This window comes from Manis pentadactyla, chromosome 1 (assembly GCF_030020395.1).
Source record: "Manis pentadactyla isolate mManPen7 chromosome 1, mManPen7.hap1, whole genome shotgun sequence".
Taxonomy (NCBI): domain Eukaryota; kingdom Metazoa; phylum Chordata; class Mammalia; order Pholidota; family Manidae; genus Manis; species Manis pentadactyla.
Window position 1 is genome coordinate 101,781,483 of NC_080019.1, and position 15,873 is coordinate 101,797,355.

Consider the following 15,873-nt stretch of genomic DNA (forward strand, 5'->3'; position numbering starts at 1 on the left):
CACCCCATCCCTGCAGCATCAGTGGGGACCACGTGGAGGGCAGTAACACAGCACACTTATTCCTCCCTGCCAGGGAGGACTCAGTGGAGGCCTAGTGAGGAGCCAGACTTTCACTGCCCCTCAGCAATTACAAGGAGCTCCCCCTTGTGTGTCAGCAGAGACCAAATAGGGAACCTATCAATAAGGAGATGGCACATGATCCCTTTTAGAATCTAGCCAAAACATAATCTCATAACACAATACTCATAATGTCCAGGTTATATTAAAAAAAAAAATCACTCAGCATACCAAGGACCAGAAAGACCCCAAGCTGAATGAAAAAGACAATAAATAAATAGATGCCAAGATGAAAGAGCTATTATAATTATCATAAAATATGCTCCAAAAAGCAATTATAAGCATGTTTGAAACTAATGAAAATATAAATTCTCAGCAAAGAAATAGAATATATATATATATATATATATATATATGAACCAAATGGAAATTTCAGAAATGAAAAGCAAAATAACCTAGTTAAAATAAGATCATACTATACATTCTTGTTTTCACTCAATACCTAAAGAAAACTTAAGTTTCTCTGTATACACACATACTGCATTTTTTAGTAGCTATAGTATTCTATCAGATGAACTATCATTTATTTAACAAATCCTTAATTAAAGGACATTTATATTATTTGTAATTTTCACTATTATAACCCATGCATATTTGCATGATCATGATATTTTTAGTAAATGACACCACTAAAAATGAGAGTGCTATGTGAAAAGGAATGCAGTTTAAATTTTCATATACTTTGCTAAATAACTCTTCAGAAAAGCTACACCAATTACATTCCCACTAACAGTGTACAAGTGCAGTCCTACTTTCTCACATCCTTGCCAAAAATGGATTATCACCTCAGTGCTTCCCCTTGTTTTCTAATTTGGCAAGTGAAAATAGTATGTCAATGTTGTTATTACATACATTTCTTTATTACTAACGTGGTAAATATATTTTCTTATCTTGAAAAGCCAAAAACAGTCTTCCTATTGAAAACTATTGATGCAGGGATTTTTGTGAATTCTCCTTATCTTACTAATATAAAAAGAACCTTTGGTGTTTCACAAATACAAAGTTTGTTGACAGTAAATGGTGGAAATACATTTTCAACCATTGTGTTTTTTAGTTTTGTTGATCCTTTTTTTTTTTGCAAGAGAGGTTTTAATTGGTTTAGATTTCATTTTAGCAAACCAATTTAACTAAATCTTAGTTCCGTTCAGTTGAAGAACAAAAATATAAACCTAAAGGCTCAGTCCCAACTAGTTTTAGAGCCAATCAATCATAAAATCACCACCCTCACTATCACCAAGAGACCAGAGCTAGTCTTTCTGTTCTAATGAGAGAAAAGAAAACTCTGGCACCTGCTCATTACCTATGCATTCAATTAACAACAGCCCTCTCTACATATATAGTTTCCCCAGGTGACAATGACTGGACTTTTAACTCCATTTTTAAAAAATATATAATATTCCATTTCCCCCACTGGGAACCCATTCCTACACTAAACGCCAACCTGACAACCTACCTTAAAGCCCTTTTTACTCCTCAAAGCTAGACCCTTCCCAAGACTCTCATTTCACAGTTATCTGTAAACCTACCTCAAAATAACCAGAACTCTGAAAACTACTAGACTGCTACTTGCCAGGTTATTATTATCACTACCTAGAGATTTCTGCTACCATACCATGCTCTGCCTCTCTTTTAGAGAATGACCTAAATTTACTAAGCTACCTTGGGTACTATAATTTATACTGCTAGTCAACTCACTTGAGCTACTGCTTAGCCGGGATAGATAATAAAATAAATGCAATGTATTATTCCTTTTTTTTCTGGGCATCTGTTCTCCCTACTTACTTCTTTTCCCCCAGCAGCCAGTAGGTTCTGGGGTACTACATCAGGCAAGGCTGCTTAGTTTATGATAAGTAGAACTAACAATGTCATAAAAAATAAACACAATCACTAGAATTATAATATCTGTGAAAATCATATTCATAAAATCATAATGAGAAAAATAGTTTAAAAGGATACCTTTTAATAAGGTGAAGAGGAAAAAAATTTTAAATACGTCTCTATACCGATATATCCTGATATTCCATTATTTCACAGAATAAAGAATTTGTGTATACTTTAACCAGCTCACAAAATGTTTACCAGTCCTTAACTACCAATGTATTAATTAACAATATATCTGACATTAATAACCATAATTACAGTATTAATGCTTAGGACTAGATAACATTACTTAAATTCTTCATTTTCTGCAGTCTAACATTTTCAAGTCATAACTAATTTCTTTTTCAACTAATTTTATTCATGTTCCAGGATACTTCCATGCCAAAAAAAGAATTTTTTAATTAAAATGTCAAAGCAGCCAGAAAAATAACTATATGCTCACCATACATGTGCTTAGCAAAGATCACAACCTTAGCTAAAGAAATACAGCAAGAGTTCATTTTCAACTTCTTAGCAACCTACAAACTATACATTACTGAAGTCAATTTCATAAAATATCAAAGTATTACCATCCTGGATCAGGCAAAAATAGCTAGAAAGGACATTACTAGGTTATCTCAACAGTTTCTCAACCAGGGGCAATTCTGTCCCCCAGGAAACATTTGGCAGTACCTAGAGTCATTTCTGGTTGTCAGTATGGGAGAAGGAGGAGGGACATAGCCTACTGGGTATCTAGTGTGCAGAAACTAAGAACACTACTAAACACCCTATAATGCACAGGATAGCCCCCTACAACAGAAAATTGTCTGGTCTATAACCATACAGTGATGAGGTGGAAAAATGTGGGACAACTGATAAAATCTGAGTATGGACTGCATAGTATCAATGTTAAATTTCCTGAATTTGATCATTTTCATGTGGCTCTGTAAAAGAATGACTCTGTCCCTAGGAAAGCATCAAAGTACTTAATAGTTAAGGAACATGTCTCAACTTACCTGCAAAAGGCTCAGAAAAAGACAGTAGGTATATATGTAGAAAGAATGAATGATAAAGCAATGAGCCAAAATACTAAAAATTGGTGTATCTGAATAAAGGGTATAAATAAATTTAATTATTCTTGCATATGAAATTATAAGGGAGTAAAAAGCAAGTATTACCGCACTTGTAAATTTCTTTTAATCAGGGAAACTTTGCACAATTTCCCTATATGTGCAATATAGCAAATCAGCTGTTTTTTTAACTCCTTTCTCAAAATATATTATCCTATCATGAATGGATACTTGGAAATTTGACGCAGCTAACTTAACTAAGCATAAATTGAAAAATAAAATTTCTAAAATGTGAATTCCAGAGAAAAAGCTCAAAATGTTTAGATGTCAACCAAGGACATGACATTCTTTATTTTATAACAGTAAGTACATGGCCTAATACCCCTGCATTGTATATTTCAGGCTTTCAATACACACTGAAAGCTGCAGTCATTTAGAACCATGTAAGATCTGAACACAATCAGTGGAAAGCAAGTGTAAGAAATACAAAAACATTTTTAAGACTCAGATTTTCAGAGTTTAACAATTAGTTCTGAATTCTTGGACTTCATCAACCTTGTTATTAAATGCATTTAAATGTGTTCAACGAGTATACAATAACAGCTTTGTAAACATTAAACACTTTACTTTTGGGAAAAAAAACAATTAAAAATTTTAAATCCAGGAAAAAACTTAGGGCACTTACAGATGTCTGGGACATACTTGACTGTTGTGTGACACTTCCTGTGGGGGATGTAGGTGGTCTTCCACTGGACAAACTTGCCTAAAATAATGAGATCTTTATAATGTCTATAAAAACCGGAAGTTAAAAACTTTCTAGTATCAGGCTACCACAAAACCATAATGAAAGTCAAAACTTTTATCTATGCAAGAACCAATTAATTTTCTAGTCCACATGGATTAAGTTTAGGGCAGATTAAGAAAAAAAGACAAAGCTGAATGTAAAAACAGAGACCCCAAAGGCTAATCTTATTTTAGCAGCTGCACTTGTCAGTTTTACTCTACAAGTCTCTTCTTTGAAGTGGAATCACCACACCAACAACAAAAATATTCCTATTAATAGAAATATTCTAGTAAAAATAAACCTTTTTCAAGTTTAGTTAACTGAGATCCTCCTCTAGTGAAGAGATTTAAGATTAAATCTCACACTGTAGTTTTATATAAATACACAGTAGAATAACAATGAAAATCTTTTGAAAACATAAGCATTTAATTATAAAATCATCCTGTTACCAGTAGGGATAGTACACTTGGATTTTAGAGGTGCACATACATATTTTCCTATGGAAAATTTCTGGAGGGATACATATTTAACTGTTATACTGGCCACCTCTGAAGAGAAAAAAACAGCAATGAGTGTGGATTAGGAACACTTATACTTTATTCTTATAAATAATTATATACTGTTTGAGTTTTTTAGTGAGTGTAAATTGTGTACATAATAAAAAACAACAGAAACCTTTTATTGTTAAAATGTAAACATGATTCAGGTGACTATGCACTGTTGAGCCTGGAATTTTACACACCAAGTCATGACAACAGCATGACATTTCCACAGTGTACAGAAAAAGAAGTGGGACAGGGCTAGCAAAGGGCAACATGTAAAACATCCTTACACTTAAATTAACTTCTATGTGGCAGCCTATCACATTTCCTTAAGAAAAAATAATCACAGGACATCTAAGAACTCTGAAATAATACCCGATGTACTTATTTTTCAGTAATTATCTGCAGATATTGTCAACTTTGGTCTCATAAATTCTTAACTTACTTCAGTCTTACCTGAACGGCAGCAAGGCTCTGAAGCTGGGAGCTGCTCAGGTGCTGCTGCTGGAGAGCTGCTGTGTGCAGCATCAAGTGCTGCTGTTGGGCTGCGTACATCTGCTGAAGGTATTGAGCAGCTGAGCTAGGCGGGCGATGCAATGCCTGCTGAATTACCTGGGTAAGTCAATTGAACCACTGTCAGATAATAATCTTAACCATAAAATAAAATTTTTAAAAAGTGGCAGTTTAAAATTTCACTGCTTTAATATTCAATGTTATCAAGCTTATTAACACAATCTCTCCTAGTTACATATTACTAGAATTTACTAATTCACTAAAATTAAAATTATCCAGTAGAGGCAATTCACAGAAGAAAAAAGCACCAAATAAGCATTTGAAAAAAATGTTCAATCTTATTAGTAGTCAAAATTTACGAATTAAAACAAGATATTATTTTCCAGATTTCAGATGGATAGATTTGAAAGACTATTACTACTAAGTGGGGAAATAGATATTCTCATACACTGTTAGTAAAAATGCAAACTGGCATAACCATTTTAGATAAAACGTGGTAGAATTCAGGGCTTGGGTATCAAAAGGTTTATGTATAACCCTGCAACCATTACAAGGAATAATGTAGACCAGTGCTGTCCAATACAGTAGCCACTAGTCACATGTGCCTCCTGAGCACTTATAATAGTAAGGCTAGTGCAATGGAAGAGCTGAGTTTTTAACTTTTCTGGATCTTAAATTTAATATAAATAGCCACATGCAGTTAATAGCTTCTGTACCAAACAACACATATACAGTTGACCTCTGAACAACATAGGTTTGAACTGTGCAGGTTCACTTACATGTGTATTTTTCCAATAAATGTATTTGGAAAAATTTCTGGAAATTTGCAATAATTTGAAAATACATGCAGATGAACCATGTAGCCTAGAAATATCAAAAAAGAAAAAGGTATGTCATAATGCATAAAATATATATAAATAATCTATTTTATCATTTACTACAACAAAATCAACAGTAGGCTATTAGTAGTTAAGTTTTGGGGAGGTCAAAAGTTACACGTGAATTTTCACTGCATGGGAGATCCATGCCCCTAATTTCCATGTTGTTCAAGGGTCAACTGTGTATCTATGTACCTTTTTTTAATTCCCAAATAAATCACTAGGTGAAAAAAGCAGGTTACTGTTTTTTGAGTGTATAGAGTAAGGTACTATTTTCATATTAAAATATTTGAAAGAATATTCAGGAAAACATTAAAGTCTACCGATGGATAGTTAGAGGGGATTTTTACCTTCTTTTTTGTACTTCTTTAAGTGTCTGAGAAAACTTAACAATGAATAGATATTACATTAATAATCACATAAAATGATAAAACTATTTCATTTTTAGAAAATTACTAAATAATTACTTTTTCAAAAGTTTTAAAATGCTTTTTAAATTTCAAGCTTCCTTGTTTCAATTGTTTCAACATAGAATAAAACTATTCTTACTAAAAAGTAATTCCTGGAAAAGTGTTAATTACTGTGGATATTAGTAAAGTATAAAATCTGAGACTGAAACTTCCTAAGTATAGGATATTCAAGTATTCTAAATCCTTTCTCTGTCCAAATGGGTAAGTCAGACAGACCATGCCAGCCCTCTGCACCCAAATCCCAAAGTCACATCATGCCCACAGTGATTCTGACACAGTACAGAACCGTAATCTGATCATCAAACCACAGTTTTCAGAGCTAAGGAAGAAACAGAACCATGATCCTACAGTTTGAAGGTCTGAGTTAGAATACCATGAACCAGAAAGCCATGAATCTCTTTACTCAAATGTCAAGAAAGCATATTTCCTTGTGTTGTTTACTCTTATGTACTCATATCTCATCTCTCCAACTATAGACTCCTGTCACAAAATCAGTGTAGGCTTCTGACCCCTAGCTACTGGGGACTACAGACCACCATTAAGTGATTTAGACTACAATGACTTTTAGGTCACGTATATTTATAAATGTTCTTCTAAAACTATAACGAAATTATAACATCAAACTAACAAACGAATAATCTACTTGATACACATTTTTGTCAGAGTGTAATGATCTTTTCTATTCTCAGTATAGTCTTTCATTACCATTCAATGCTACACTCATAGGAGAGCAACTCTTAAAATACAAGTTAAAGGTACCACACATTGTTCTTATTTTGTTCCTCTAAAGCAGAACAGGGAGGGTAAAGAGAATTCACAGAACTAATAAAGAAAGCTGAAAGGTATTAACGAACTACTTAGGAGTTTCAATAAATATTGATTTAATTGCATGTTGAGGGAAGTAATTCTATGATCTTGTAAGAATGTCCAGTAATGCTTTATTTTTTATTAATACATTTGGCTTAGGTAAAAACTAGAGAATGAAATGGCATATTAAAATATTACATCATCTGTATGCTCAAAGATCTAAGTATTCTTCCCTGTATCTCTTGCCTCAGAGAAAGTTGAACATTAAAAATACATTCTGCATTCTAGTCTGAATTTTTGCTGAACTGACTGGTCTCCAACAATTCTGATTCCACACCCTGGTAACTTCAGAATCCTAAACCGTAAAACAGTTAAATAGCCATTATACTGGGATATCCACTCAAGAAAAATGGAGCGGGGAGAGAACTGTATCTCAAGCAAGTTATTTTCAGGGTAGACTGAAATTATGGGAATTTTGGAGATTAAACAGGTCTAATGGAAAAAAACAAGTCACAGAGTGTTTAAGAGCACATCTCAAAAATCAGAGAACTAGCAAGCTATGTGAGTTTAGGAAAATTATTTAGCCTATTTAAAACATCAGTTTTCACATCTGTACAACAGAGATAATAACAGTATCCTTTCACAGAGGAGTGGTGAGATTAAAAGAGATAACCCATGTAAAGCATTTATCAAAATCTTGGCACCCAGCAATTATTCAACAAGTATTAGCTATTTTTATTTATAAGGTATATATAATGTGCTGCACACTTCTAGATACTTCCTTTAATCCTCATAATAACTAACAAAGTAGGTGGCCTTAGCCTCACTTTACAGCTTCCTGAGGCTCAGGGAGATTATACCTCTTATCCAAGGCTACATAGCTACTAATGATAAAGAAAATTTGATTCAAAGAACAAATCAGACTGCAATGCCCATGTCTTTTTTATGCAATATCATATTGCCTCAACCTCCACATTATTATAAAAGTTAACCAAGTAAAATTAATTTTCTCAACTAAATGAAGAGTCTAAGACTTTTCCTACTTAAATATCCCTTCCCTCTCTGCCCACTAAGAGCTGTAGAATGGATCCTCCTACTTAGATCTCTCAGGCCACTTGGATTTAAAATGAACCTCTTAACACATCTATAGACCTGAATAGATCTCCCTAAATATATATTTTGGGTTCAAAAATATCCCAGAAAAACCTAGAGCTACTCTACATGTTAGGGCTCTAGGTTGAGTGTCTCCACATTCTAACAGCAGCTAGGGACCTTCAAATTATAATTTTCCTGACATATTTTTTATAAGTTACATGCTGACAAATGTAAGCCCTCTCAATGGAGTGATTATTAAATAATTTTTTCGTTATTTCAAACATTAACAATTCTAACTGTACTCATTTAGAGGATATCATGTAACTCATTTGATGATATGAAACAATAGATTCATCTATCTGGTTTAAGCAGAAAGTAATCACATCCTAAGTTTTAGCCTACCCATCATTGTAACTGAAATACCTGTACAGCATGTCGGTCTGAACCACTGTAGACAGAGATCTGTGGTTGTTGCATTCGAGAGGAAGAAGTGGTGATGGTGGTGGTAGTGGTGCTACTGGTTGTTGTCGACACAGAAGATGTTCCAGGGTTTGGTTCACTATCCATTGCTGCACTGTGGTCCTTAAATCTGGCAGATAACACAAAGGGTTTGTATTGACAAAAGCATTATCTTATGGACTTTAAAGAATATTTTATTATTCCAAAGAAATAATCAGCAACAGTCTACATTTCTAAGAAGGCCCTCATAAAATACAGATGCCCACAGTCATCATGAACAAAAGAGACCAGTACTTCACAAACATACAGACTATTTAATAGTTAATACCTACTACATTTGAATTCAAATGATTCAGGATACTAACTCGGACAAAGCTTCACCAAAGTTACGTTTTCATTATTGAAAAATGAGTGTTTTGAAACCAGAACAGGTGGTGAGAGAACAGAACTACCTAGGTAGATAAAAACTTAAGCAACATCAGGGTACTTGAAAATATTTATTTACCTTCTTTTGACCATACTAATTACAAATTAAAGTCATTATTATCTATACATTAAAGTAGGATGCCTAAGGTCTTAGGTTAATTAGTTTAGTCTTTGGTTACCATATATACTTGACTTTAAAAATACGTTCTCTTAGGAAATCAGCTAATAAAAAATAATTGTTTATTAACTCATGCTGGATTTTCTCCTAATTAGTTGACAACATTTGTCCTTACTACATTTAATACCTCTGAGTTATAAGCAAATGACCCTGGGGAAATAGAGAAGCAGCTTCCATTAATTTCCCCACTTTCTTATCAAACACCTTTTTCACAAAGAACTGCTTCAAATTTTGAAAACAGCATAATTTTGTCACTTTCCTCATGTATGCACAATCAAGTACATTTTTATACCAGACTTTCTCATTCTTTTCCCTCCACTATTACAAACTCACTTCACTGTTGTTGGTACAAAATTCTACTAAATAAGAGGATCTGCATCTGAGTAAATTCAAGCTACATTTGAAATCCATTCTTACTAGGCCTCAATACTGTTAGAAATGAGAACTACAGATGTTTTTGTGGGTTTAGAAGTACACCACAATGGTGAAAAGCACACTTGAGAATATCCTGGTTTTATTTTATCTGCCTTTCTTATCTGTTGTTCCTTCTGAGAAACAAAATCTGACCCAACTCACATTAGCAGCACTGACAAGAACATAACAAGAACACTTTCTACTTCACTTGAAACGACAAAGGAATTAAGCACTAATTGTGTACACACACTATTCCCATATGTTGTCTTTTTATGGAAAAATTTTCTTTGTTCTTTATATTATTTATGTAAATAGTATTTATATCCTCTTCAAGGATTAAAAAAAAAACTCGATTTAATAAGAGGAAAAGCGAAAGGAAAAAGGCAGGGTGCAGCTGACTCTTACTAACTTTTTTTATTAGTAAATGACTCACACATCGTGAAGATTCTGGGGCTTTTTCATATAGTTTTTCAAACTGCCATCCAATCATCAAATCAGAGTATCATACGGTGACTGTTCGACACCTCACAGATTAGTAGATAAGGTAAATAAACTTGTTAACAAATTACTGGATGTCATTAACACTTCCGAACCACCTACCAGTGATACGCAAACAGTCAGCTTCAATTCCGGTCTTTTTAGAGGGCTACTCTGCACAACCATGTCCTCAAACCCAAACCCTATAGCACGCAGTTCACGAAGTAACCAAAAATGGTCACAGAGAATCCAAATTCTAGGCACAAATCTAAACATCAATGAGTGTAACTGGCCGAACCATAGTACTGCATTTGGAGACCTGGCACAAAAACAACAATTTTGGTAACTCCACTGTTTACGTACAGTAATGCCTGCAAAATACAGCCTGCAGTCCTGGTGCACGAGGCCTACCCAGGAAACACTAAGTTTGAGTCGCTAACTAAGCATACCATCACACCGCCACACAGGAAAGCAGCCCTCTAGGGAGGTATCAACACTGCAGCTAGAGACTCGAGGGAAAGAAGATCCTTCCTTCCGCGGTGTTTCCAGCCCGGGCCGACCTGCAGGAGCCCCCGCCTCTCTAAGGCCCGCGCCGGGACACCCCCTCGACGACTGCCGCGGAAGGGCGGTGTGCAGCCCCACGTCTCGGGCTCTCTACTGAGGGCGGTGGGGTGGCGCCCGGGCGGAAAGGAGGGGAGTGCAAAGGAGGCCTGCCAGTGCCCGCCCGGCGCTACCGTCTCCGCGGACCCCCGGCGCAGGCGGCCGTGACAAGGCTGCCCGCCCAGCCCACTTGCAGGGGTGAAAGCGCCTGAGGGGCCTACCGGGGCTCATCACCCACGGGTGACCATGTGCGCAGGGCCCCGCTAATCAGGGACCAGACAGCGGAAGGGGAGCTCCCGCCTTGAGGTAACTGGACCCTTAGAGCTCGCCTCCCACCCCCGACGAGGCCAAGCGGACTCTTCCACTATAAGGAAGCTCTCGGGTCTCCTTCTCCCTGTACTGCCCGCCGAAAGACCCTTGAGCTTTCCCCTTGGGGGACGTGTCGCTGTCCCCACTCGCCCCCCGGTTGCGACATCAGTCACCAGCAAGTCACTCACTCCGCTTCCGCCATCTTCTCTCCTCCATCACTAACACGAACTGCGCATGCGCCCCCCCGGCGGCGGTCGGAGAGGCGGGGTCGCCTTAGCCCCGGGCCCCTGAGGTCACGTGGGGTCCTCGGCTTCCAAATTCCCCTCCACCTCGGGCCTTGCTGGCTCTTGGAATTGACCTGGGTTCTCCAGTTGTTTGTTACCCGTGTCTCACCTCCAACTCTTAGCTTTCTCTTACCTAGGGTCTTCTAACTTTTGGAAAAGGGTCTGTAACCAAGATATGAGAAGTTCTGCTTATACTGTTAAGTTTAAATTTTGAAGAACATCTGAAATATACCAAAACCTATACAAACCATGAAAAGTGAAATGAAAGAAAATAGCGCCACAATTGGCTGCCTGGGTCTCAGAGGGAACGGGAATGCTGTGGTGGCTCCAGGGCTTGTTACTGTGGCGCTTTGGAGTTTGGAGGTCTGAACCAGCAGTTTCTCTCTTGGGTTCAAAGATAGTGTTCTGGATGGTGGTGAGGTGGCTGGTTAAGGAATCATTCTGATTATCCTATAAACATCATTCATGTCTTAAGCATGAATTTACTGAGCTCTTGAGAGGGATTGCAAACTTGAATACCACAGGAAACAAGCAGGAATGGCCACCAGTCTGCTATTGTGGTTTACTGTATGTATGGCCCCTACTCTGTAGCAGAGTGAGACAAAACGTAGAGATGAATATAAAAAGTCCCTCTCCAAAAAGTCTTAATCTGGGAAGTGGAGTGTAGATATATAGATATCCATGCAATATAGTAAGTGTTCTGAAACAGATCCATTTAGTGCTTTGGAAACCTTAATTTCAAAGAATAATAAATCTTTACTGCCCTTCACCGAAGAAAGTATACTGATCACAAATGATGTCTTCTTTTTCTTTCTTAAAATGGTGGAGTTGCACTAATTTCAAGTACTGAGAAATGACGTATTGATATAAATCCATCATAAAGTGCAATGTGTTCTAATGAAAAGTTTACTTATCTTAGAAATCTTGTGTTTCAGGATCTCCCTATGGAAGGGAAAAGAACATTTCCTTTGTAAGCTAAATTGTCCCTTTTTCTCCTTTCCTGATCTGATAACATTGTTTCTTTACCTCACTTGCTTCTCTGAGAGCAGTGTCCTTCTTCCTACTACTCCTTACAGAACTTACTGAGAAAGTCCCCTATGAAAAGTCCCTGTATTACTACTTTTTCTTTCTTTTCTGGTATGCTCCTATGAGGTCATTGTCACTCAGCCCTCAAAAATCAACAATGTCCATTGTGCATGCATACTGCTGAAACTGTTGTGCAGAAAATAAAAGTGAAGAAAGCACAGTCTTAGACCTAAACCTGGAAAGATGCATAATGCAAAGGAGAGTTTGGAATAAATAGGCCAAAATTGTTCCTTTTCACCCATCCTTTCCTTGAACATGTAAGGCCTATATCTATATTGTCACCTTGTGCAGATTGGCTTTAAAAGTCACAACATGCATCATGTAAAAATCACACCAATATTGCTTTTTAGAAACATTTTAAAACTCAAAAGTTTATTATAACAGAACTAACACTTGTATAGCCTTTTACTAAATGCAGAGGATTGTCACAAGCTCATTTGATCTTCACAACAACCCTGTGATATGGTTATCATCATTCCCATTTAGCACAAAAGTACAGTGAGACTCAAGGTGACTAAGTGCCCCTGGTGACTCTGCCAGAATTTGCCAGTACTGGGGTTCTAATTTAAGCTTTCCATCTCCAAAGCCTGCATCATTCAGCAAGCTACTGTGTGAAATATTAGAAGAGACAAAGTATGATAAGGGACTACTCCAAAGGAATTGATCATTACTTATCTGATCAAACAGAGGTAAGTGTTTTCTTTACCTCTGCAATTTCCTAAGGAAAGGATTTATGTGGCGTGCAGCAGGTTGAAATTCTAACATTTCCAGGAACCATTAAAGCGCTAGGATCCTATTTGATTTTAGAAAAATCCCTCTAACTTCGTAAAGGATGGATTAGAGATGGAGACAGGGAAACTGAGAAACTGTGCTAATCCATAGAGAAGAGATAAGGGCTCCAGTAATGGAAGTGTGGACTATATTAAAATTTAGTTTCTTAGTTGTATTAGTCACACTTCAAGTGCTCAATAACCACATGTGGCTAGTGATAACTATATTGCACCGTGCAAATATATAAACATTTCTATCATTACAGAAAGTCCTATTTGACAGGCCTGTCCGGACTGTAGATCAGAGGTTGACAAACTACTATTTCTGTCTTAGTCAACGTGGGCTGCTGGAACAAATACCATAGACTGGGTAGCTTAAACAACAAACATTATTTCTCACAGCTCTGGAAGCTGGGAAGCCCAAGATCAAGGTGCTGGCAGATTCAGTGTCTAGTGAGGATTCTTTTCCTGTTTTACACACTGCTACCCTCTCACTATAAACTGGTGGAGAGAGAAGGCCATGAGCAACAGTGTGGACCGTGGGCATTTGCACCACTTCTTCAAGTAGCTTACTTGTGCCCTCACGGCCTATTCAGTCTTCTCACATATATTCCTCTTCCTCTTGTTGATGGAGTGCTGCTATGCACTCCTTTATGGCTTTGTAAGTGAGATAACACTCAGTTTATGATTGGCAGCATAAGTCGCATGGTAACTTGGTGACCCATAGTTAAGCATTCAGTCTCTAAGGCCTGGTAGCCAAGAGCGGTTTCTCAAAAGGAGAGTAGTTATCTGCAGAGGATGGCAGGGCTTTATTCCGAAATCCTAAAGACCCACACTGTAATTCACCTAGAGGGGCCCACCAAAGGCTCTAAACAGCATCCCTATCTGCCACTTGCATGTACTTCATGTACCACTGGATCTGCTGGATCATATGGCCCAAGGGCCAAAGCAGCTTGTACAGCAACCTCAACCTGTTGCAGAACCTTCTCTTGTTCTGAGCCCCACTCAAAACTAGCAGCTTTTTAGGTCACTTGGTAAATGGGATGGGGTAACACACTCAAATGAAGAATATGTGGCCTCCAATATCCAAAGAGGCCAACAGTGTATCAGTGTCCTTCTAGGTAATGTGGCCTCCCCTTCATTTAAGGGTTTTTGAGGTCTGTAAACTTGGCTGGAGTCTGAGAATTGATGGAGGAGCTGTGACTCTGTTTTCATGATTTAGGTTAGACTTCTGTTTACTGACTTAGAACTTTTCTACTGATAACTATTCAAGGCTTCCCATCTATTTTACTTCTAGAAGTGCCATAATCAACCAACCAATGATACAGGTCTGCACAAGTCAGATTGTTCTGATTGCTGCTTGGACTCTGCTGTCCATCACAGTAACCATGCCTACCTTGCCTTTGGTAGCTGAGTGCTGCCACTTGGCCCCCACCACCCTGGGATTCAATTACTCCTATTGTATCTAGGTCTCCCAATTCAGTGGCTGTGGTTCCCACTGTAAGACCTGGCCTACAGAGAAAAACAGACTGCAGAGCTCTTCAAGGAAGCCCTCATAAACTGCTATGGACCAAATGTTTGTGTCCCCTCCAAAATTCATATATTAAAGCGCTAATCCCCAATGGGATAGTATTTGGAACCTCTGGGAGGTAATTAGGCCATCAGGATAGAACCTTCGTAAATGAGATTAGTGCCTTTCATAAGAGACATGAGAGAGATGATCCCTTTCTCTGCCTTGTGAGGATACAGCAACATGGTGACCATCTGCAAACCAGGAAGAAGGCTCTCACCAGAAACCACATCTGCCAGCACCTTATTCTTAGATTTCCCAGCCTCTAGAACTGTGAGAAATAATTGTATGTTGTTTCACCCAGTCTGTGGTATTTGTTATAGCAGCCTTAACTGGCTAACACAAGCCCACATGCCAAATACAGCCTGTCACTTGTATTTGTACAGCCCTCAAGCTAAGAATGGTTCTAATATCATCTAATGATTGGGGAAAAAAATCAAAAGAAGAATAGCATTTTGTGACAAGTGAAAATTATGTGAAGTTTAAATTTCAATGTCCATAAATAAAGTCTTATTGGAACACAGTGACACCCACTCATTTATGTATTGTCTAAGGCTGCATTTGTGCTACAAGGGCAGAGATGAGTAGCTCCAACACTTACACCGGGCTGCTTGCTATCAGGCCCTTTACAGAAAAAATTTGCTGACCTCTATTCTTGACCATCTGTCACCCTGTGCTGGACTCTTTCAGGACTGTTAGTATAGCACACACACACTATCCTACATCCATGCTAGACTGTGATTGCTCACACAGGATCCTATATGGTGAGACAAAAAGTCCAGCAAACCCTGATTTCAATACTGGGCTCACTGCTTTATCAAGAGAGCCACCTTGGGCAAGTAATTGAACTGCTTCAAGTTTTAATTTCATAATGTGAAAAATGAGGGGATGACAACACCTTACACAAGTTTGTTGTGAAATCTTAAAAAAGTGAAATATGAAGTCTGAAAAAAGTCTTCTTTTCCTTTTTTAACTTTTTTAAAAAAGTAAAAAGTCTTCAACCAGATTTGCTCAATTAATATTACTGGGTATGCCTAATAATAGGTTTTAAATATTTGTTGAGGGAATAAGTGCTTGACTATTTGGGTGAAGGAAGCATAATATTCTAGTAAATCCTGGAAATTAGAATAACACAACATATAGACTTGTTTTCTCTTTTTCTTG

At 37.4% G+C, this 15,873-nt stretch overlaps 1 protein-coding gene across 7 annotated transcripts in view; it reads right to left on the reverse strand.

Moving 5' to 3' along the window:
• The window catches only part of PHC3 (polyhomeotic homolog 3), a 94,815-nt gene extending 83,586 nt beyond the window's left edge, over window positions 1-11,229 (reverse strand). For 4 of the 7 annotated variants that reach the window (XM_057499905.1, XM_057499901.1, XM_057499897.1 and 1 more), the window contains exons 1-5: window positions 11,188-11,229; window positions 8,560-8,725; window positions 5,666-5,750; window positions 4,830-4,985; window positions 3,733-3,810 (exon numbers count right to left, since the gene is read on the reverse strand). In XM_057499905.1, the coding sequence (XP_057355888.1) occupies window positions 3,733-3,810; window positions 4,830-4,985; window positions 5,666-5,750; window positions 8,560-8,725; window positions 11,188-11,215 (513 nt within the window). In that variant the 5' untranslated portion in view covers window positions 11,216-11,229. Of the gene's footprint in view, window positions 1-3,732; window positions 3,811-4,829; window positions 4,986-5,665; window positions 5,751-8,559; window positions 8,726-10,539; window positions 10,678-11,187 lie in introns of those variants that run through there. The other 3 variants (XM_036898366.2, XM_036898364.2, XM_036898365.2) reach the window with 2 other exon arrangements.
• Between the last annotated feature and the right edge of the window lie 4,644 nt (window positions 11,230-15,873).